This window comes from Juglans regia, chromosome 16 (genome assembly GCF_001411555.2).
Source record: "Juglans regia cultivar Chandler chromosome 16, Walnut 2.0, whole genome shotgun sequence".
Lineage (NCBI taxonomy): Eukaryota > Viridiplantae > Streptophyta > Magnoliopsida > Fagales > Juglandaceae > Juglans > Juglans regia.
Window position 1 is genome coordinate 20,216,964 of NC_049916.1, and position 24,319 is coordinate 20,241,282.

Genomic DNA, 24,319 nt, shown 5'->3' on the forward strand with positions numbered 1-24,319 from the left:
TGATTTCAAGAGTACTAAAAACCAAAGACTTTCATCCCAGTTTCTTTGGCATATAATAAAAACAAATTATACTTGTCACTGAGAGTAATATAAAAAAGATAATAGATGAAAGGTAAATGAGGTCGTATATGCTTTTGTCGAAGATGCTCTTGTGAGCCATGGATTCATCATTTTCCCTATTTTTGGTGTAGAGAATAAGACTATCTCACAGACGACGCCAACTGTAAATGACAAAAATTGCCCAATAGTCCGAAATGTGAGAAAGTGTCATTCTGAGCCCCTGGAAATGACCTGCATATCGATGAAGCAATTTGAAGCCCACGATGGGGTTTTGGGGCGTCGATACTATATCTGTACGTACATCCATAACAATAAGTAGAGAAAGAGTATATGAAATGTAAACAGAGAATGAGACACACATATTTACGTTATTCGGCATAAGGCCTACTTCCATGGGTTTGTATGGCAAATTTACTATGATATGAGTATTTTACAGTCTCTTATGATCTATTGTTTCTCTCTATACAGTGGAGTTCAAAGATCCCTTTAGCCTGAAGAAGATAATATCTTTATAACTTCTCGTAGTAATGTTTAAGAGTATAATGCATTCCCCTTCCCATTCGAATTCTTATTTTTCGTCTGATCAGATCCTATTATATTGAGACCCATAAGAGTGGTGATGAATATCAATTTTATGTCACCTCATCCTTTGCATATCTAACTCTCCATTCTTGAGCTCTGTTGCTCTACCATGTCTATGTCTTAGACATGGTATATTTACCCCATCACTATGTTTTATGGTATTGTTTCGATAAAAGATGGATAAAATTACTTTCAACTAGAATTCCCAAGATCTATGGCTAGCACGTGTCACCACCAGATTCCAATGGGTCTAGTACTAACAATGTTAGGTTAACGTTTTGTCCTTTTGGAGATAACAGAGCTGTCAGTTTGGATATGTAATAGGGCTTGTTCCGACCACCTAATATCTATTAACATCTATTAAACCATTTGGGCCCACGTCTTAAGTAGTAATTATTCATTTTCCTACCCAACCATTACTATACAATTTACCATTATGTTCTGTGTTTTTTTTTTTTTTTTTTTCCCTATTTCTGCGGTCCTGTGGATTACCTTTTACCCCTTTTTCCCCTCTGAAATGCCCAAGTTCTGGGAACACTTTATAACTTCCACAGCAAATATGCTTTAAAGTTGAACCCACAAAAAAAATGGACATGCTTTACCATTTCATAGTAGTTCAAACATGAATTGGGTTTAGCTCATGTTTGGTAACAGAGAAAATGCATGGAATGCTGATTTTGAGTGAAAATATTACATCCTAGCCTACTCATTGAAGGGAAATTAGCTGGAGCACTGATTTTACAGGCACGCACCGACTGGGTATACTAATGATTGATCTATTGACTTTTCTTTAATTTTTTATGTGATATTTGCTTCGATTTGTTCTAGATAAATACAAATACGACGTTTGGATTTGAAGATAACTTGAGATGTGAGATGGATTGTGAATAGTAATGAGATGAGTTGTGAATAGTAGTGAGATTTGTGAGTTAAAGTTACTGAATAGTAATGAATTGTAGTTGAGATAAGTTGAGATAAGTTGAGACAGTTTGTAAATGATTAAATAAAAGTTAAATTGTTTATTATATTTTGTACGAAAATTTATGAAAGTTATTTTGAGATTTGAAAAAGTTAAATTATTTATTATATTTTATGTGAAAATTTAATAAAATTATAATAATGAGATAATATGAGTTAAAATAAGTTGAGGAAGGAAAACAATTAGAAGAAAAGTTGCCGTTACTCCTGCCATTGACTTGACTTCTCTATATAGAGAAGATATATATATGATCTCCGTGGCCTATGTGCTTCACCACCGCAGGATCTATTCCAACAGTTCCCATTAGCATCTCTCTCTCTCTCTCTCTCTCTCTCGACTTTGAGGCCTGAAGTGCTTTTACTTGATTAGCATCCATAGAATGGGAAGGTCTCCATGCTGTGAGAAGGTGGGGCTGAAGAAAGGGCCATGGACACCAGAGGAAGACCAGAAGCTTTTGGCTTACATTGGAGAACACGGCCATGGAAGCTGGCGAGCCTTGCCCGCAAAGGCTGGTATATAAATTAATGTTTTACAATAAAAGCAGGATCCCATACGTGGATAATATCATGGAATATATATATATATATTATATAGCTTAATTATTTATAATTGCTGAGTTCAAATTATTTTTTTCTTGCTTCTAATTAATTCGTTCTGGGTATGGTTTTTTTAGGGCTCCAGAGATGTGGGAAGAGCTGTAGATTGAGATGGACTAACTATCTCAGACCAGATATTAAAAGAGGAAAGTTCAGCTTGCAGGAAGAACAAACCATCATTCAGCTCCACGCACTCCTTGGGAACAGGTAATCTTTCAAATTAAGCTGAGAAGCCAGCCAGATAGCTGTTCCTATCGTTTGAAAACATTATCATCAATTAACTGATGATCCAGTATTATTGGCATTCACCTCCCAGGATCTGATCTATTTTGCTCTTCAACTTTTTCACCTTCATATGTCTCATGTGCATGTGAGATTACTGTTCAGAAATAGATTGATTAAAGAGGAAAGGCATTTCATTAAACCCAAATTCCTAGTTACAGTTTGCACGCGACACACCAAGTACTGGAGTCTATATATCAGTTCACTAATTTCCACGCTTCTACAGAAAATATGATTATCTTGATCATCGCGCGTGCATATGAACATACGTATATATATATTTATATGAAAAATTATTTACATATAAAATGTTTTATAACATTTTATAATTATGTTTTAAATGAGAAGTATTTTTGTAAAACATCTTATAAAAATAACATTATTTTATAAAAAATTCCTCATATTATAATATTGTTGTACAATGTCTTGTATGTATATGATTACTCTCTCTCTCTCTCTATATATATATATATATATATATATATATTCTTTTATCATTCTTTCATCCGCCGTGAAAACTGAAAGAGTAAGGTTGTGTTTGGATGTTGAAGTGAGTTGAGTTGAGATGATAAAATATTGTTAGAATATTATTTTTTAATATTATTATTATTTTGAGATTTGAAAAAGTTAAATTATTTATTATATTTTGTATTGGAATTTGAAAAAATTGTAATGATGAGTTGAGATGAGTTGAGATGAGTTTAGAAACCAAACTCACCCTAATACTTATCTTTGTTCTAAAGTTTGTCATTTCTAATCATATTTCTATCAATCACTTAAATAACACATTACTCAAACTGAAATAGTAACTATATAAATATGTTTGTGTGTGTGTGTTTTCAATGGAAAATGATAGGGTTACTATCCTCTTACTACTCATTTATTACTTTTTTTATATTTGATTTTTTTTATAATTTTTTATTTTACTAAATAGTTAAGGAAGTGATAATTAATAAATTTATATATTTTTTTAATTTTTTCTTAATGATTAAGGATGTTAAAAAAATACTTAAAATAAAATAATAAAAAAATAAAAACACTACAAGTAGTAGATGGGTAGTAAATAAATAGTAAGCCTATCGCTATCCGTTTTCAATTATTGACAAGAGTTTGTTTCCCTTTCAGATGGTCGGCAATAGCAACTCACTTGCCCAAGAGAACCGACAACGAGATCAAGAACTACTGGAACACACATCTGAAGAAAAGACTAACCAAGATGGGCATCGATCCCGTTACCCACAAGCCCAAAAGCAATGCCCTCAGCTCCGGCAGTGGCCACTCCAAAGATTCAGCCAACTTAAGCCACATGGCTCAGTGGGAGAGTGCAAGGCTTGAAGCCGAAGCCAGACTGGTAAGGGAGTCCAAGCTTGTGTCCAACCCTATTCAACAGCAGCTCAGCTCCACTGTTCTGGCTGTTCAGAACATCAGCACAACCCTAGCTCAACCTGTAGTACTATCTCCATGCCTTGACGTCCTCAAAGCATGGCAGGGTTTTTGGTCGAATTCAACGAGTGCAGGCATATTCCCAGTCGCCGGCAACGACGACCTAGAGTTCCCGACACCAACTACGTTGAACTTCTCGGAGAACGGATTCCCCGATATCCAAAGTACTGTTGAGCTAAATGAAAACCAAACACTTGAATTCGCCAAAAGCTCAGTTACTGCATGCGGAGTTGGGATTATCAAAGAAGTCTGTACTCAAATGCCGGCACTCAAAGAAAGATTGGATCACACAACGGCGTTGCAGGAGATGAGTTATAGTACGGAAAGTGCATGGTTTTCGGAGTCTTATAGGGCTGTGAATGAGAATATCATGCCTCTCTCAAATATTATGGATGATTTCAAGGGTATCTTGGGTTGTAACTGTGACGACCAGAATTCGTTGATGGCCGGAGACAAACTGGAAAATGGAGACAAAAACTGCAGCGGTGACTTTGAGGAGAGCAATTATAAGCATTACTGGAACAGCGTACTCAATTTGGTGAATGCTTCGTCGTCTAGTGGTTCTCCCGTGTTCTGAAAAATGCGAAAAAAAAATCCAAATGAAAAAAGATTGTCGATCCAGCCAATTAGCTGGTGGCTGCAGCCTCCTCCTCCCTTTTTTTTTTTTTTTTTGTATTAGCTGCAGACTAATTATTAGGTGTCAAACGGCTTCATGATGTAATAATAAACTAAACACTTTAAAATTAGAAGTCACTTGATTTATAATTAGATTGCCAAATTCCTTCTCTTTTATTTTTTACTGTCAATTAATCAATAAAATTCAAGATTAAAATTAAGAAGATATGTCCAACAAGAAAAAACTATAAAAATAAGATTTATTGATAAAATTAAAAAATTGCTCTTGAAACCCATAAGTCGGCCTCAAATAATTAAGAAAATAAGATATTTTGATAATATTGTCTAAAAAGATAAAATCTCAATTATTCGTAAAAATGAAATAAGTAATAAAATAAAATAATAGTAAAAAGACTGACCAAAACCAATATAAAAATCATCTATAAAAATAGAGAAATGCTTTGGATCAGGATGAGTTTTTTTTTTTTTTTTTATTTAGTGATTAAAAAAGTATTTTTTAATAATGTTGTGAATTTTTTTATTTTTTTAAAAATGCTTATGATAATTAAAAAAATATATGAAAAAAAGAAAAGAAAAATAAAAAAAATAAAATGCACTTTTCGGGATACACATTTAGAACATATTTTCGATAGGTGTAGTGTTGCTTGTAAAAATAACAATAAAATATTTCTATAAAGAAAAAAACCATAATTGGTACAAAAACAAAACTGTTGTATTTTGTTTTTGTTTTTTTTTTGTTTTTTACTTTAAGATTAATAAAGTGTTTTTTAATGATGATTTTTAAAAAAAATATATATTTAAAAGTATTAAAAACGTAAAAAAAATACAAAACAAACACACTAAAATAACTATCGGGAACCAGGGTTGGCTATAGTGCCACCCTAAATTTAAGTAAAATGATATTCTGACTATTAGTTTTTACAGTTCAGTATTATTGTTGAAATTTTTTAATTTAATTTTTACTTAATTATTAAGAAAATATTTTTTAATAACATTGTGATTTTTAAATTTTTTAAAAAATATTTAAAAGTATAAAAAAAACATATGTAAAAAAATAAAAATAAAAAAATCAATTATACTTAACTGTGGACGTAGCACAAAAAAAAAAAAGAAAAAAACAATTTAAGCCAATTTATTTATGTCAAATCTTACCTAAAATATGTGGACAGCCTAAGGGCAGGTTTGGGACATCAAACAAAACATAAAATTTTCATCTCATCTCATCTAATCATTACAATTTTTTTCAAATCCTCATACAAAATATAATAAACAATTCAACTTTTTAAAATCTCAATACACCTTTTTCAAATTCCAAAACAATAATAATATTAAAATTTAATATTTTAAACTTTAAAACAAAACATAAAATTCTCGTCTCATTCTCAAACCCATCCTAAATGATAAAAGTGACAGCAAATAGCGAGCGTACGGTACTGAGGCAAAAGAAATTAAAAAAATAAACGATTAATAGACCGGTAGTACAGCTGAGTAAGGGTAATATGGGGGCCTTTCAGAAACGTGCAAGAAGACGACACGATGCATTGGAGAGCGATGAACGTACGTTTGTACATGCTTTTAAAGCTAGAGCTAGCTAGATTCAGTTACTCCTTTGCCTTTCCACAGAAAAATTTGCCGTACGTACAGGGAAATTACGTGTTTGTGCCTCCCAAGGATGTATTCGCTGTTGAAAGTGTTAGGCCCCATTTAGATTGAGATGTGATCTTCACTTATTTTATGTTATTTTTATATTTTTTTAAATTTTTATATAAAATATAATAAATAATTTAATTTTTTTTATTTTAACTATATTTTATTTAATTTATCTAAAATCATCTTATATTATCTCGCTCATCTCTCAATCTAAACAAGACTTTATACTTAAAAAAATATAAAAAATAAAAAATAAAAAATTATTAATAGAGCGCATAACAAATTAAATATTTAGAACTTATTATATTAAAATCATAGTAGGACGTGCATTGCTTCACTCGATATAAATAAATTAGACATGTATATAATAATAATATTATTATTGTTCTTATAAATAAAAAAAATAAAATAATATTATTTTTAATCGGTTTAGGAAACTACGGGATATAATTTTTATTGGAATGATAAAATGTAAATATAGACTAATAATTTGAAATTTAAAATTTTATAATAATTTTTTTAAATGAAAATAATATTAGTTTAAAAAGTGTTATTAACTATGATTCAATAAAATGAGAAATAATATGAAGACCCCTGACATAACATTGATGCGAATACCTACCATCTCAGTTTACATGAAAAAGTATAATGAATCTAACAATAAGTGGTGTGTTACACACTCTCATAGTTGGTTGAATACAAATTGAGATTTAGGCTTTGTTTGGTTAGTTAAATACTCTCAACTCATCTCAACTCATCATTATAATTTTTTCAAATTCCAACACAAAATATAATAAACAATTCAACTTTTTCAAATCTCAAAATAATAATAATATTAAAAAATAATATTCTAACAATATTTTATCATCTCAACTCAACTCATTTCAACATCCAAACACAACCTTAAAGTGAAATTTAAGTGAATTATTAGTAATTATAATATAATAAATTATAAATTATTATATAAAATATTTTCAAAATTTTAAATTATAAATAAGATTTTATTTAAAATATTTAAATAAGATTTATTTTTAAAATTTATATTTAATCAATATATAGTTATTTAATTAATATTTCACCAACTTATCCACTAGTACTTAAAAACTTTCTTCCCCAACTCCCGCCGCGTGGAAATTACGGAGGAAGTTCGTGCAGGTAAGTACACTGCTGCAATTTATGATCAACTGCTGGTTATTTATTTATTTCGGAATAATGTTAAATATAAATCTTAAATAAATAAATTTTATATAAAATAATGGATCTCATTAATAAAAAATAATTTTGTTAATATTTTTTTAAGATAAAGTTCACTTTTTTATAAGGACCTATATGAAATTTGTCTATTTAAAATTTGTATAAATTATTTCTCTTTATTCTAGAGACAATAATTACTAATTTGTTTGAGAAATATATAGGAATAATCATTCACCGACAATACAAACTTCGAGGTGATTTATACATAATATTTTTTATAATTATATTTTAAATAAAAAATATTTTTACAAAATATCTTATAAAAGTAATTTTATAAAAATATATTTATTTTATAATATTGTTATGTAATGTATAGTATAATATGGTGTGTGTATATCCTTACTCATTAGGGAAACATTTATTTACTCTTATCGTTGCACATTAGACGTACTGTTTATATATATATATATATATATATCTAACATTCCATTCGGCGTCCATGATGTTTAGGAATCTAGATTTCTTGAAACATGACTAAAATCACGTTCAGAATAAATAGAGATATGATGAGATTAATCTATGTTCTATGACATTCTTGGATTTGGTTTTTTTTTGCCAAGAATTTTGAAGAAATCTTTAGTTTTTTTCCAAAATATTATTATATATTTTATCTGAATTATATGCATTTTTTGGAAATATTTATCCTGTTTTTTACTTCAAGAAGGAGTAGAAATAAGAAAATGCACATTGGCATAAAGTTTCTTGATCAAATAGTAGCATAAAAGTTGTTCATTAAATCATATATCCATCAAAATTAAACGAGGTAACTTGAAGCTTCTATATAGTGTTTGCTCATGGTGATGATTATCTCATATATATATATATAATATATTGTAAGGAAGGGAATTAATTGATCTTGACAGTGTCATGTGGGTTATTGCAATGTTTGACACGAAGCGGTTATAAATGTAATGTGGGTTATGCTACTCAACATTGCACATCACATTCTATATATATTTTAAATTATTTTTTTTTATTTTTTATTTCATTCCTTTTAAATTAATTAAATAATTCTACTCACCATCTGTATTTTACATACTTGTTATGAGAAAAAAAAAAAAAAAAGATGTGTGATATGTAGAATGCTAAATTGAATTATTCAAAATTATTTGCGGATTAGGTTGAAAGATCTAACCTATTTAATTACATGATTTGAGTTATGATTGACTCTTATATGTTCCGAACTCGATTGTGACACGTGGCACGTAAGATAAATTACATGATAGATTATTGCTAAAGAATCTGATTTGTTTAATCAAATATCAAGTTAAAATTTAAAATGATTTAAATTTAATACAATAATTATTAAGTACTTTTAAAATATAAATGACGTGTTACTCTTATTTTATTATAATATTATACCTAATTAAAATTAAATTTTTAATTGAGATAAGATCTTATAATCTAATAATTAGATTGTAGATATTTTTCTTGATTCTGGTGACCTCAACATTATTCATTGCGAAAAGAAGTTCCATCCTAACTAAAGAAAATGTGTTACTCCCGTTCCTAAAGGTTCGAAGAGTTAGCTCTTATAATCTAAAACCATTCCCCATAACATATTTATATACTCCAAATTCTCCATAAAATACAAATTCATTTATTCAAACTAAATGTATGTGTTCATCCACTAAGATACTAAATAAATACCTCATTGAAATAAATTAAAATTCTACCAAGACTAAGAAATATACATGACCCATAATACCAAAATGACATAAAATCATAAACTTACTAAATAAGACTCCAATAAATATTTGTACCACTTTGGTACTTATTCCTCTACGATTATCAAATCTTGCTAACATTTCATACTCTTGACTTCTAGCTGAGGTATCAAAATTATCTAGAAAAATATTATAAAGATAAGGAGTGAGTTATCAATAACTCAGTAAGTAGAGAATATAAACTAGTATGTAAATATGAGCATTTACATAGTTCAAAATGCAGAACAAAACATTTACGCTCAGAATGCAGAATAAAAAAATTTACTTTTAGAATGCTTAATCATAACATGTTATAAAAAATAACAGAACGAAACTTTCATAAACATTCTTATTCAAAAGTAAAATCTTTTGGCATATTATAAACTGAGCTATATATTTAACCCGTTTTTATAAAATACAAAATATGTAATCAAATGAAGCCCATAATTTGAAATTATTCTAATAAAAAAACTGACCAAAATAAAAATAAAAATCATCTATAAAAAGAAAAATAAAATATTTCTATGGAAGAAAAAAATACGATTAGTACTTAAAAATATGCTATTTTAGATGTGAAATGATAGCTTATTTTCAAAACAAGTTTTTCAAAACACAAACACCGTTGTGCTATTATCACAATAAATAGTAAATGACCTCGAGATAGAATCAACAATTTTCAGTTCAAAAATAAAATTCCTTAACCAAATAGCTTGGATCGTAGCTCCATAACAAGCCACAAATTCAGCTTGCATTGTAGAAGATGCCACCAGAGTTTGTTTAGCACTTTTCAAAGAAACATCACACCCAGCCAGTATAAAAACATAACTTGAGGGTGATTTCAAATCATCTTGAAATCTAGCAAAATCAGAATCTGAGTAGCCTACAACCTTAATGTGATTTGAACGCTGGAATGTGAGCATGAAACCTTCAGTCTTTTTCAAATATCTCATAACTTTCTTAGTTGCTTTCCATTGATCTTGCATCTCAAAATTAGTAGATAACATTTTATTTGTCTCATAAAGTAATCCCAACTCATTGCTAGCAAGCGAAATGCTATCAACATATAGAACAAGGAAAATAAAATATCTCTCGTTGGTTTTGCTATATTTACACTGGTCAACTGTGTTTTCAATAAAACCAAAAGAAGTTGCAATTTCGTCAAAGTTCAAATACCACTGTCGAGATGCTTGCTTTAGATTATATAAGGATTCATTTAACTTATATACCAAGTTTTCTTTTCCTTTCACAAAAAAACCTTTAGGTTGTTTCATGTAAACCTCTTCATAATGATATCCATTAAAAAATGTTGTATTTACATCCATTTGATGAAACTCCAAGTCAGAGTGTGCCACAAGTGTCATGATAATTCTAAAAGAATCATTGGACGAATCTGGAGAAAATGTTTCATTATATTCAATGCTCTCTCGCTGAGTTAATCCTTTTGCAACCAATCTTGCATTCTTTCGTTCAACATTTCCTCTTGAGTCCTAGTTACTTTTGAAAATCCACTTGTTGTCTATGGCCTTAACATTTGGAGGAAGTTCAACAAGTTTCCAAACTCTATTCTTTTCCATAGAATTCATTTCATTTTCCATATCACTTAACCATTTATCTGACTCAAGGCTTGTCAAAGCTTGATTAAATGTAATAGGATCAGCAATATGCCCAATATTAAAATCACTATCCTACAAATAGACAATGTAATCATTTGGCAATATAGACTTTCTTTCCCTTTGTGATCTTTTGACTTGTGGCTCAGAAACTGACTCAATAGTTGTTGGAGGAAGAAAAGGAAATTCTTTTTTATGCCTAGGTTCTTCATTAACAATTTCAATAGGCTGAGAAACAACTCTTTCCTGTATAATAGGAACTAGAACTACAACTTGATTAGGTTAAACGAAAAGTTCCTTCAGTACAAAACTGCCACTATCACTAACATCATTCTCCAAAAATTTGGTAGTAATGGACTCAACAATTCTAGTGCCACAATTAGGACAATAGAACTTATATCATTTTGATCTGTCTGGGTACCCAATAAAATAACCGGGAGTAGATTTTGGATCTAATTTCTTTTCAAGAGGATTATAAGTCCTAATCTCAGCTGGGCTTCCCCAAACTCTGAAATGAGTCAAACTTGGCTTACGGCTTGTCAACAATTCAAAATGAGTTTTTGTAACAGCTTTACTGGGAACCCTATTCAAAATGTACATGGCAGTTTTCAAAACATCACCCCATAAATACTCTGGCAAATTTGTTCTGCTTGTCATGTTCCTAACCATATCTTTCAAAGTTCGATTTCATCTTTCAGAAACACCATTTTGTGTAGGTGTCCCTGGCATAGTGTATTGAGGTACTATCCCACACTCTTATAAAAATTTTACAAAACCACCCATGTTTTGACCAGACTCATTATACTTCCCATAGTACTCACTACCACGATCAGACCTAACAACTTTAATACTTTTCTTACATTGTTTCTCTACTTCCATTTTGAATATTTTAAACTTCTCATGAGCAAATGATTTACCATTAATCCGGTAAACATATCTATAGCGAGAGAAATCATCAATAAAAGTTGTGAAGTACTTATTTCCACATATGGTAGAAGGCAGAGGTCCACTAATGTCTGTATGTATCAAGTCTAAAGTATCCATCGCTCCTAGTAGAACCTTTTCTTATGGATTTAGTCAGCTTAATTGTTATACAGTCCACATAGGTGTTAAAATTTGAGAAATTTAGAGAGAAAAGTATCTCAACTTTTACCAATCTCTCCATTCTTTCCTTGGAAATGTGTCCTAACGTCTTGTGCCACAACATAGAAGATGATTTAGGGATTAAAGACATCTTCTTTGCTACATTAGTGACACAAAAAACTTTACCAAAATGAGCCAAGGATATTCTATATAAACCATTACATAAAATGTCATTTCCAACCAAACGAGAATCATAAAACAACTCAACTTTTCCATTACCAAACTTAAAAGAAAAATCAGAATCATCAAGTTTTTATATAAAAATTAAGTTTTGTCTCATTAACGGTACAAAAACTGTGTTCACCAAACCAAGAGAAAAACCAGACTCCAAATTTAACTTTACTACTGTTATAAACTCGACCTTCAGTTGAACTCCATTCCCTGTGCACAAGCTCACTTCATCCTCATTTGGCCTCCGTTTGCTTATGAACCTTTGCAAGGAATTTGCAATATGAATACTCGCACCTGAATCTATATCCCAGGAATTTAAACGCACATCTTCTAAAGAAAACTCAAAACAAACTAGGCCTCGTTTGTTTTGGGAAAACATCTCATCTCATCTAATCATTACAATGTTCTCAACTTCCAATATAAAATAAAATAAACAATTCAACTTTTTCAAATTTCAAAACAAAAATAATATTAAAAAATATACTTTAACAATATTTTATTCAACTTTTTAACTTTAATCTCATCTCATCTCATTTTCGAAAACAAACGAGGCCTAAGGCTAAGGAGGTACATGCCGAGTTCTTCTTCTTCTTCTTTAACCAAGCATTAAACTTAAAACAATCATTTTGTCCATAACCCTTCTTTTTGTAGAACTTACATTGATAATTTTTCTTTATAGTTCCTTTAGGATCACCAGAAATCTGATCTCCAAATCTTTTATTGTTCTGATTTCGATGTGACTTATTGCCCTTATGGAACTTAGATTTATGATTATGAGAAGACCCTTTATCGGTGGTGGTTAAAAAGTCAATTGCATAGTTTCAACAGTCTCATGACACATCCTCTACTACTCTTGGGGACACACAACTATTAAATCATTTAAATCTCATTTATCCCGTTGAGCATTATAAACAATCTTTAGCTGATTGATCTGACTATGAAAGCTATTGAGAACATGATAGACCAGAAGAGGCTCTGCAATGTGAACTTTAAGGGCTTTTAGCTTAGATGATATATGTATCATTTTCATAATGTACTCCATAACTCCACTTGTACCATCATAATTCATACTCATTAGTTTATCCATCCGGTCTCTAGTTTCAGCTTTATTAGACTCAACAAACCTTTGTCCTATGGCATCCACAAAATTTTTAGCATTGTAATTGTCTGGAATTGCTCCCTTAATGGAATCAGATATAGAACGCTTGATAATCTTCAAATAAAGCTTATTAGCACTTTCCCACTTTTGATACTCAGCCACATATTCAGTAGTACTCTTATCAGTAGGTTTTGAAAGCTACTCCCCCAAGGCAAAAGCCAAACCCAAAAGAATAAGTGCTATTTCTACGTCTCGTTTCCATCTTACATAATTATTCTCAATCAAAGTTTTAATAGTAGATAATTGACTTAAAAGAGATGAGGCACTTAAAACTATTGAAATGTAAAACAATACATTTTATTTAACATCATCCAATCTTAATGCATGTAGTCAATGGATGATAACATATCTATCTATTAATTAGACAGTTCTTAATTAAGCTCGAAACCATATAAGCTGTAAGAGCCTGGGTGCATCATTCTAAAGTCACCTTTGAAAATTTTTCAAGAATCACAGAAAATTTTAATATGGCGAGTTAATGAATACAGAAAAAAGAAACAATTGAAAAAGTGGCCCCACAAGGCTACACGCACCCCACGGCCACCTGCTGCACGTGGGGGTTGACTAGGCACTGGAGGTGGAGTCTCATTCAACCTCCTGCCGGAAAACACATATATGGTGTTTTAAAACAATGAGTATTAATATTTATATAGATTTTTAATCTTTAAAAAATTGGGTATGAACCCTAGCTTTTGTAAAACACAAATTTGGGACAAAAGGAATAATCAGAAGCGTCTGAAACAAGTAGACAACATCCTAGAAACTTGCTTTGATAAAAATTTTATGAATTAAAACAATATTTCACCTATTAATAAGGAAATCGATTTTTTTCATCAAATAGAGGCCAAAAATTAAAAGGTTTAATTGAATGAATCCTTAAAACATAATAAAAAAAACTCGATTAACAATTCGAAATTTTTCAACATACTGATTTCGACGAAATTAATAAATAGTGTTCGGGTTGTATAAAAAGAAAACGAAAATGCAAACTGAAGAACACTTTTTTTTTAATACGAAGGATTCTGATCCTAGCATGTTGGCTCTGATACCAATTATTGTATATCATATAAATCATGGTAAGAATAAGAATCACAATCATAAAATTACGATTTAGAAAATATACTTGTGGAAGACATCTTGAAAGCAAATTTTAAACTTCTACAAATATTATCAGCGAAATTTTCCCCTCCATGCTCCTCATAAAAGTATTAGCCTTCAATGAGGGAAGCCAATAGACAACACCCATAGAGAGGAGAGGAGACTTAGCCATATATAGAAAATTTATGGAGTCCTCCTATTAGAGACTCAAATTTCCAGAACAAAAAACCCTTAAGCTTCCAATAGGGTTTAGGAAATTTCCAAAATAAAATTTTTAAGTTTCCTGGCCTATATACGTAATTTACCACATTAATATAGGATATAATCCTATATCACTAAGTTGCAAAAAATCTCAAATGATCACTCAACATATTGGGTTTAACCAAAGTACTATTATGACCTATATATGTAACCCATTTTTATAAAATACAAAATACTCAATCAAATGAAGCCCATAATTTGAAATTATTCTAACAAAAAAAACTGACCAAAATCAAAATAAAAATCATCTATAAAAATAAAAATAAAATATTTCTATGAAGTAAAAAAAATAGGATTGGTTCAAAAAACACTATTAGTACTTTAAAATCTGCTATTTTAGATGCGAAATGATAGAACAATTGAAAAATTGCATACATATTTTGTGCCGAATTTTTTTAAAATCTTTTTTTACTTAATAGTTAAGAAAGTATATTTTAATAATTTTATAATTTTTGTTTTATTTTTATAAATATTTGAAAGGATTTAAAATATAATTAAAAAAAACTATTTACACTGTTGATACTGATTTCTATTCCGAATTTTACGTGGAGTATCAGTACTCATTTTAAATTCATTTTAGGCACTGCAGTAAACGACAAACGTGCTCCGGATACAGGATAATGCTATGCTGCCGGTAATAGTCGTTGGCGTGCTGTTAGGCAATTTTTTTTTTAAATTTTTTTCTTTAATAATATTTTAAAATTTTTAAATCTTTTTAAAAAATAAAAAAATTCAATTTACTTTCTTAATCAATAAATAAAAAAATAAATACATAAATAGTTAAAAATAAAAAATAAAATGAGTGGATAAAATAAGATTATTCCCGATAAAGGGAGGCCTCCCATAAACGTGCAAGAAGACGACAGAATATATCGGAGAGCGATGAACGTACGTACGTACGTACATGCTTTTATAGCTACATTCAGTTACTCCTTTGCCGTACCACAAGGAAATTTGCGGTACGTACAGGGAAATTACGTGTTTGTGCCTCCCACAATTAATAGCATCCAAATAATATATATATATATATATATATATATATATATATACACAAAAATGATAAATACACATTATTTTTATAATATTTTACACAATAATATTTTTGAAAGAATGTTATTTTTGTAAACTAATTAGTAAAAGTAATATTATTTTATCAAAATATTTTTATTTTATAATATATATTGTGAAATGTATTATATAAGTATTATTACTCATATATATATATATATGTATGTAAAAGTATTTGTGCAAGGATGTATTCTCCGTTGAAAGTGTTATTGCATTTTTTATGTGATAAATATAAATTTTAATATGCATATTAATTAGAACAACTAGTATGATAAATGCAAAGATAATAAAAATCTATTCAACAAATTTTACAAATGATTATAATTATACTTGAAAAAAATAAAGAAAATAAAAAATGTAAAATTATTAATGGAGCACATAACAAATCAAATGTTTAGAACTTATTATAATGAAATCATAGTAGGACGTGCATTGCTTCACTCGATATAAGACCAGTTAGACATGTACATAGTAATAATATTATTATTGTTCTTTTAAATGAAAAAAATAAATAATACTATTTTTAATTGGTTTAGGAAAATAGGGTATATTAATATAATTGTTATTAGAACGATAAAATGTAAATATAGACTATTCATTTGAAATTTACAAATTTATAGTATTTTTTTCAAATGAAAATAATATTAATTTAAAAAGTGTTATTCAATATGACTCATTAATATGATAAATAATATGAAGATTAGTATTATTATTTTTAAACCATATCCTATAGTAATAAAATATTATTATTTAAATTTAAAGTCAATATTTTCATTTTTGTACTTAAATATAATTTTATTATTCTTTTCAAACTTGGAATTGGGATTTTAGAAAATAAAAACATGTTCTTACCAAAATAATTTCTTTAAAAGATAAAAGTGATATTAATTATTTTAATAATAATTTAAAAAATGCATTACAAATAGATTAATATGAAATGAGTTACCACAAAAATAAAATAGTTAATATTTTAATTAAAAATTAATGATAAGCTGATGCATAAACTGGGACCTAAAAATAGTAATTGCATTTTGTAAAGTGAAAATATTATTATTCCAATGACTATGATTTATTTTCATGTATTACTACGAAAAATAATATGAAGATATATGTTATTTTTTCCGAATAAAATTATATACTGAAAATAGTATTATTTTTTAATCTAAAAAGAAATATAAAAAAATCCTAAGTTGTTAGTTTGTTCTACCAATGTTCATAAATCAAAATCTTCAGTTTAGATTATTTGTAAGTTTATCATTATTATTATTATTATATTTTAATTAACATTAGAATTACAGAAAATCTAATTGTATTTTTAATGATGAATTAGTGGACAAAATGTAATTGTGCAAATGGGATTGTGTGAAGGCAGACAAAATCTACTATTCATGAGGCTATAGGCTCTTTTATTGTAGAATAGATATATATTGAGGATGCAGCGTGCTATCATTCTATGCGAAGAATTCTACCCTCCCATCAAATTCCATATATATTGAAAAATTAAACCCATCAAATTCTATTCTCAAGCCAATAAAGGGAAACTTCCTTGTAACCCTGCCATCAAATTCTACTGTAAGAAAATTTCATCCAAATAAGTCATTGTTTGATATTTAAGGAAAGAAAAATTATATTTTCAAGTTAGTGTGTAGAGCATATCAAATAAAATATAATGCTTATATGGCATAAGTCACTACCGAAATAGTCTATTTTCCCCATGATTATGTTTCCAACCGAACTTCCTCAATGGTCCAGGTAAACCTGTTCAGACTTAGGTTGCGTTTGGATGATGAGCTGAGTTGGATTGAGTTGAGTTATGAATAGTAGTGAGTTGAGTAGTAGAGAGAGTTATGTGGAGCCTATCTAAACTGAGTTTAAAGTGTGATTGAATGTTAAGATAAGTTTAATACTTTTTTAAAAAAAATTGAAAAATGTTGTGAGTCTCACGTATAAAGATGTTTTAAATTGAAAAAGGTCGTGGGTCTCACGTGTATGAAGGTTTTGAGTTGGGATGAGTTTAGTAATTTGAGAATTGAGTGTTTGGATGTTAGAATCAGTTTAAAGTTAGATTGAACTCATTTAAACTCAACTGAGTTTGAAAACCAAACGCAACCTTAAGGTCTGGACCTTTTGTCGAAAACACTTTTGCCGAGAGCTTAACGCAACTACAACAATTCCATGGGGATTGTCAGCCTGGGTGGGTCACTTGCAACCACACTTGCTTCGTTGCTAGTCAAATGCTAGCAATTCGAATATAAATCATTCAACACAAATACTAACTCCCAGACTACTTCTACAATCCTTTACCAAGGACATCAATTGGTTGGATATTCTCGCTTTTCCCTATACTACCAACGACAGGGCATGTTTTCCTAACATATACACTTCGATACTAATGTCTGGACTATGTAGTTAGTTCATTAAATGTGACCAGTTCCAACGACACTTGTTCCTATCCAAACCAACCACGTTCGTTACCATTGTCTGGACCATATGTAAGCAATTATCAGTACCTAACCAGAACAGCAAGTTGAAGTAATTAATTAATTAATGCGTACGTACACTGTTTTGCCAACGTATACGCTTACTCTAAATTATAAAACCTATATTTGTTACTCCCCTAAGAACACTTTCCCTGACAAATTTGCACTTTTAGGCAATCTCGGTTGCTATAACAGATCAAGAAAACGAGAGCGATTCAAAATAATTTTCCATCAAACGACAAAATAAGGTATAAATCTATATCCAATATTAAAGTCATACCCTGTTCCCATTTCTTCCTTGTTTTTCTCCTACTTCCTACACCTCCCCCAAATGATTGGTATTAAAAGGTTTTCACCTAATGAAGGATGTCGACATTGATGTATGCAGTTGTATATACATTGATATATATATATATATATATATATATATATGCAAACTATATACACTCCACCAGTTATTAAGCCATGGTAAATGTTGATAGAACAATTGTTTCTGATTCAACCCATGATAGATAGGTGATGAGGCTCTAATATGGTCTGTCTGGCACCTTGAGATTATTGGTCATTACCAATGCTTAACCAAATGTTAGTTTGTTGTTGTGTCGTGGCCATACATTTATTTGCACACTGTATACCTTGAAGTTCGATTATAATCTTGCACTCCATATGTTTGCTTCATTGTACAAAAGGACTCTTCCTAATTTATCCGTCATTAAATACCTGCTTTTATATATCCATGTTACTCATATTTGCCATTTTATATCTTCTCCTTGGAGAGAAGATATAAAATGGGGCCACTTCATAAGTGTGTGGATCTAGGCTTTGCATAACAGAGTATGCACATTCATGGTACTCTCAATCGAGCCAATACCGGTTTAGTTCGGACATACCATCATACGAATATCCATTCTTATTGAACTGAAATAACAGAGTCAGACTTGGTCAATAACAGGTTTGCTCAATTAGACATCATATCTCTTTGATATGTACTTAAAGCCCCCAATTTACAATATATTGTTTCACACTTAGCAAAAAAGGTAACAATACACCATGGTGAAAATTACAAGTGCAATGCTCACGCCAATGTGCCCACATAGGTATTGCAATAACATTTCTAGCTGCAGTTATAGATTGTGTCGATGCACTTGTAATGTCCAGAACACGAGATAATGCAACTGTGTCATCAACACGGTCATAATTGGATAAGAATCTGGATTGCTATACCTCTGGAATATCTCATCACTGGGTGTAATAGTATGAATGAAGTTATGTATGGTACAACATCGTACAACAATATATCGTTACCTTGTTGGCCTATATGAGGCATTGACTGCAAAATTATAAAAAAAAAAAAAATTAGTACAACAAATGTGCATTTCACAGGGATGAATACCGATAATGGAAAAAATCTTGATATCCTCGGAATGAATGATTCCTATTAGGTCTAGACCTGTGATACTTTCTCTTGGAAATGGGAGTATAAATCTTAGGTTTAGAGAGTGAGATAAGAATTTTTTATTTTAGATTAAAGTTTAAAATATTATTTTTTAATATGATTATTGTTTTGAGAATTGAAAAAGTTGAATTGAAATTTGAAAAAGTTGAATTGTTTATTATATTTTGTATGGAGATTTGAAAAAAGTGTAATGATAAGATTGGATGAGATGAGATGAGAATTTTGTTTTTTTATCTTTGCCTCCAAACCTGCAATAATGCCAACACATTTTGGGCAATTTGGTGAAACGATTTTGACATGCATTAGTGAGTTTAGCCGGCGCCCATGCGTCGATGAAAGTCATGTCCATTGTTCCAAGACATTTTTGTCATGATATTATCAATTTTGCATCATTCAAATATTTTTTACGGAATCGGCTGCCATAAAAGGGTAAAACAATCAATAAGTTTTGATTTGTATGACTGAAAAATAGTTACCTAAAACTAGGGATAATCTCTGGAATTGCCTTGAATATAAGACGCACCCCAACAATGGTGCAATCACTCGTGTTCTAAGGTGACATGGTGCCAGCATGACTGCATGCACAGTCGATCAACGGTTTCAATCGAATGTTGAAACGGTATCTTGTCACTCGCTGAACATCAGCATGGCCGACCGTGTAGCAAAACATTGCTAAGGCTTCCTCCATCGAAACCTCTCGTGTGGATTCCAAATCAACATCGGCGCTTAACATCTCGCATAAAGCACAAAATGCATATACCTTCATTCAAAACATATCATAACAATTTGTATCCCTTCCACATAAATTGTTGTTATGTTGCAGCATTCTACTAGCTGGTGCTTCTGGATTTTGATGGGCGGCCTCTGTGGCAGTAAGAAAGGCGATCCCATCGTACAAATTGCGATCACGGAGTCTGTAATGCTCATATTTGTCGCAAGGACTGAACTGGTTACTACTCGATGCCTCTTTGCTCGCATTGATCGGCGCCGTGTCTATCTCATCATTCAATCCACTGTCATTGCTGATTCTATGTTTTTTGAAAAGATAACGTTCAAAAGTATCTTGATATCCTCAATAGAAGAACATCTAATCATACTATGATCATGCGGAGAGGAGTTGTATTTGCCACACAAATGAACTAAAATATGTCATTGTTCAAAACAAATGGTTAGCAAATAATTAGCATCTCATCATAGTACTGTCATCAAAATTAACTCAAGCAAATAAAATAAGGGAAAAGGTTGCCATTTATAGGAGCATGGAAAACTATTCCACTAAAATGTAGCCGAAATTATATGGATTAAAAGGGGTTAGGTATGCTTGGTCAGTCTAACGACCACACCCACTGTAGCTTAAGCTCCAGGCACATCAGGATGAACATTTCCTAAGCATGTGGATTCATCATTCTAAAAAATGCACGACTATATTGCTTAGGTGGTAGCGCAGGGATAAATGCATCCCAAAACTGGACACACTTTTTGGCGGTGCTACCTTTGGCATTTGATGACATGGAAGTGTCGCCCTTACTCCACTTCCCACCGCATTCTGCGTACATAAGATTATCCAGTTATCTCCTCGCTACAACACTAGCAGCAATTGTTTCCAAGGCCTTGCACATTTCTGGTGACATTGCAATGATGAACAGCTTCCTCCTTCATTGACGACTACTCCCTGCCTGGGATAACCGTCTCCCAGCTAGGCCCAAAACGTCCATTTCATCCACTACCATCGATTCCCCTGTGCACATGTTGAATATGGGACCCCGAGCCCTCAACTCCACCTCAAGGAGCCGCTCGTCATCCCTGTGGCGTGAGGCGTGATGGAGCATCCTTGTGGCCAGGGACTAACCGAATATCGAGTAGAGGAAATCATACTTTGGACATCCATGTGTCCTGAAAAGTCGAAACTGGGAGCGCACCTAAGAAATGCAAAAAGAATGAAATGATATTAATAACAAAAAATAATTCATATGGGAAGAACAATGTACAGAACATGATGCAATAATTTAATTAGCCCCTAATGTGATTGGTTAGAGCAATGAATTAAGTACGTAATGAATTTCTCAGAGAATGCATAAAAGGTAAAATGTACGTTATATGAGAAGATAAAGCCTACACGTATTGCATTATCCCAATGTTCTTCCATGGAAATGCAAGTTTTGGTCTCTAGGTTCCAACCCATACCAGTTTAGCCTAGCGAATTGGTGAATTGTCGTTGTCTCTTATTCAGATGAGTGATTTTCCCCCTAACTTGACACACATCAACTACCTTCATACCAAGTGCAGTAAGCCGCATAGTGATTTTTTATCCGATCAATGTACCCTCCATCGTTTCTTGATAGAGCATGTCTATGAGCATGTCCTCTAACCCATTAGCCCAAAGCTCAAGATCACGCTAGATATCATGATCATCCATCATGTGACGCTTAATGAAATATGAGAATCTACAATACACAAAGCACTTCAAACCAAAAACTTAGGCCTTGTTTGGATTGAGATATGAGATAAGATGGTTTGTGAATAGTAGTAAGGTTTGTAAGTTGAGATGATTTTTGAAAATTGTGTGTTTGGACTGGAAGGTAGATGAGATGGTTTTAAGTTGTTAGAGAGAAGATAGATGTGGGCCCCACAAATGATTGTATAGTATTTGTAATGATTTTGTTTATATTTATAAATAAGTAATAATAATTTTTTAAATTACATACCCAGTTTTTTTATAATATAATTCATAATAATATTATAAGATGACAATATTTTTATAAAATCAAATTCTATAAAAAAAAATATCAAATAAAAATATATCTTATTTACAACATTCTTAAATAATTATGAAATATTTATAAAATCAATTTATTTTATATTTTTATTATTATAAAAATTAGGTATCAAGCAATAATTTATTAACAGAAATTTGTGTCTAGAATTGGAAGAATAAGTAATCTATCACAACACCCAATGTAAAATAAAATTTTAAACCTCATATATCATCAAAATTTGAGGAGAAATATTACATAAATTTCAATAAATCAAAATGTACTTGAAAATTTTAAAAAGTTCGAATAATCAAACTGCACTGTTACAATCACAATATTTATGATAGTCATGTCATCATGAGCAATTTAAATTTACCATTCACTAATCGCTCCTGGCTGCCCATATAGAAGTGACAATGTCATCCCTGATTGTAGTCATACCACGGGTTGATTCTAACGTCATGTCAAGATGACGTGCTAAAGCTATGGTGTCACCAACCGCACAGCCATTCGGATCGAGCCGCATGTTCCTCCACACCTCGAATAAGAAATTGTACAGTGTCGTCATTCTAATAAAATTATGTAACGTATATAATGCAATGATCATTAACCCTTGCCTCCCAATTGAATACGTAGGCATGAGTCTTAACATTCTAAACCATGATTTCAAGACCCCAAATGTACGTTCTATTGCGTTATGAATGGTTGAATGACAATGATTAAAATAATCCTTATACCTCTTAAATCTTTGCTAACCCTGACGGTCACTTTTTTTATATCTTTCTCTAGGATATGAGGCATAAATCCTCGAGTACATGGGAACACCGAATTGACTACATAATAATGATTTGTTAACCCATTAACAATAAAAAAACCAGTTACTTACCAACCATTAACAGAGATATAACCAAATACATATAAAGACAAATAATATTTTCATAAAAAGAATTAAATAATATTAGATGTTTAACGTCCAAAGGCCATGGAAATTGGTTGCAGGCCTGACTTAATGCATCGATGAATATGCGAGCATGATGCGCGGTTCCCTCCCAATCTGTGTACAGAAATGTGAGCTTCATATCGAAATCATATACACACAAGACATTTTGGGCAACTTGCCCATGCCAGTTGAGAAATGCCTCGTGTACCTCTTCAAGTACAATGGCATCAATCATGGTTCCATAAATCGCACCAACGCATCGTTGCGAATGAATAAACCATCAAATTATGCTTACATACGTTCAAGATAATTTCTCGGGTTGGTTGCGATTGTTAGGTGCATCCTGGATGTGTGTGTTGGGTGAATAAGATATGTCTCAAGCCTACACAAGGCCCGTGTGACTTTCTTTATGTGTCGATTAATGGTTTCTGTTGAATGTTAAAACCGTTGAGCCACAATGCGTTGTTCTTTTCCAAGCACCACTATCGAACTAAATATCCCTATTTGTTCCTCGATGGTCACCCTCTTTCTAGAATTCCTCAAAAATCCATTGTTCTGTAACAAGGAGCATAATGCGTGGAAGACATCAACCTCCATTCGAAATAACTCATGACAATTCTCCGGATTCCCATTTAAAACTTTCAGAATATATTGATGTCCCCGCAGGCCGATATTATGTTGTGGCTGTCTAAGATTCTATCTCTATCGATGACTAGATTCACAACGAGGTCCATGATCCCAACCATGTCTTCTGTAAAGTCATCACTACAATCAGTCGCACCACCATCAGGGAAGATGTCATACACATCGAGGTTCACGTCCATCGAAGAGGTTCCCGATTAGGGCTGCAAACGGGCCGGTCCGGTCTAGTCCGGTCCGGCGATGGACCGAAAATTTTCGGTCCGTTATTTTTCCGGACCGGACCGGACCGATAGCTATCGGTCCGGTCCAGTCGGTCCGCCCTCTTTTTTTTTTTTTTAATAATTAATAAA

The 24,319-nt window shown here is 31.2% G+C and overlaps 1 protein-coding gene across 1 annotated transcript; it reads left to right on the forward strand.

Moving 5' to 3' along the window:
• The first annotated feature begins 2,000 nt into the window (after positions 1-2,000).
• LOC108980285 (transcription factor MYB106-like) lies at positions 2,001-4,584 on the forward strand. The gene is made up of 3 exons (XM_018951149.2): positions 2,001-2,133; positions 2,295-2,424; positions 3,625-4,584. The coding sequence occupies exons 1-3, from the start codon at positions 2,001-2,003 to the stop codon at positions 4,517-4,519; spliced, it is 1,158 nt and encodes a 385-aa protein (XP_018806694.1). The 3' UTR covers positions 4,520-4,584.
• Positions 4,585-24,319: the final 19,735 nt, after the last annotated feature.

What these genes read in the sequence shown, in the direction of transcription:
- LOC108980285 (XM_018951149.2), top strand. Translation starts at nt 2,001, where the DNA reads ATGGGAAGGTCTCCATGCTGTGAGAAGGTGGGGCTGAAGAAAGGGCCA. An exon ending in AGCCTTGCCCGCAAAGGCTG is followed by an intron (nt 2,134 to 2,294) that starts GTATATAAATTA and finishes TGGTTTTTTTAG; the next exon opens with GGCTCCAGAGATGTGGGAAG. An exon ending in CACGCACTCCTTGGGAACAG is followed by an intron (nt 2,425 to 3,624) that starts GTAATCTTTCAA and finishes TTTCCCTTTCAG; the next exon opens with ATGGTCGGCAATAGCAACTC.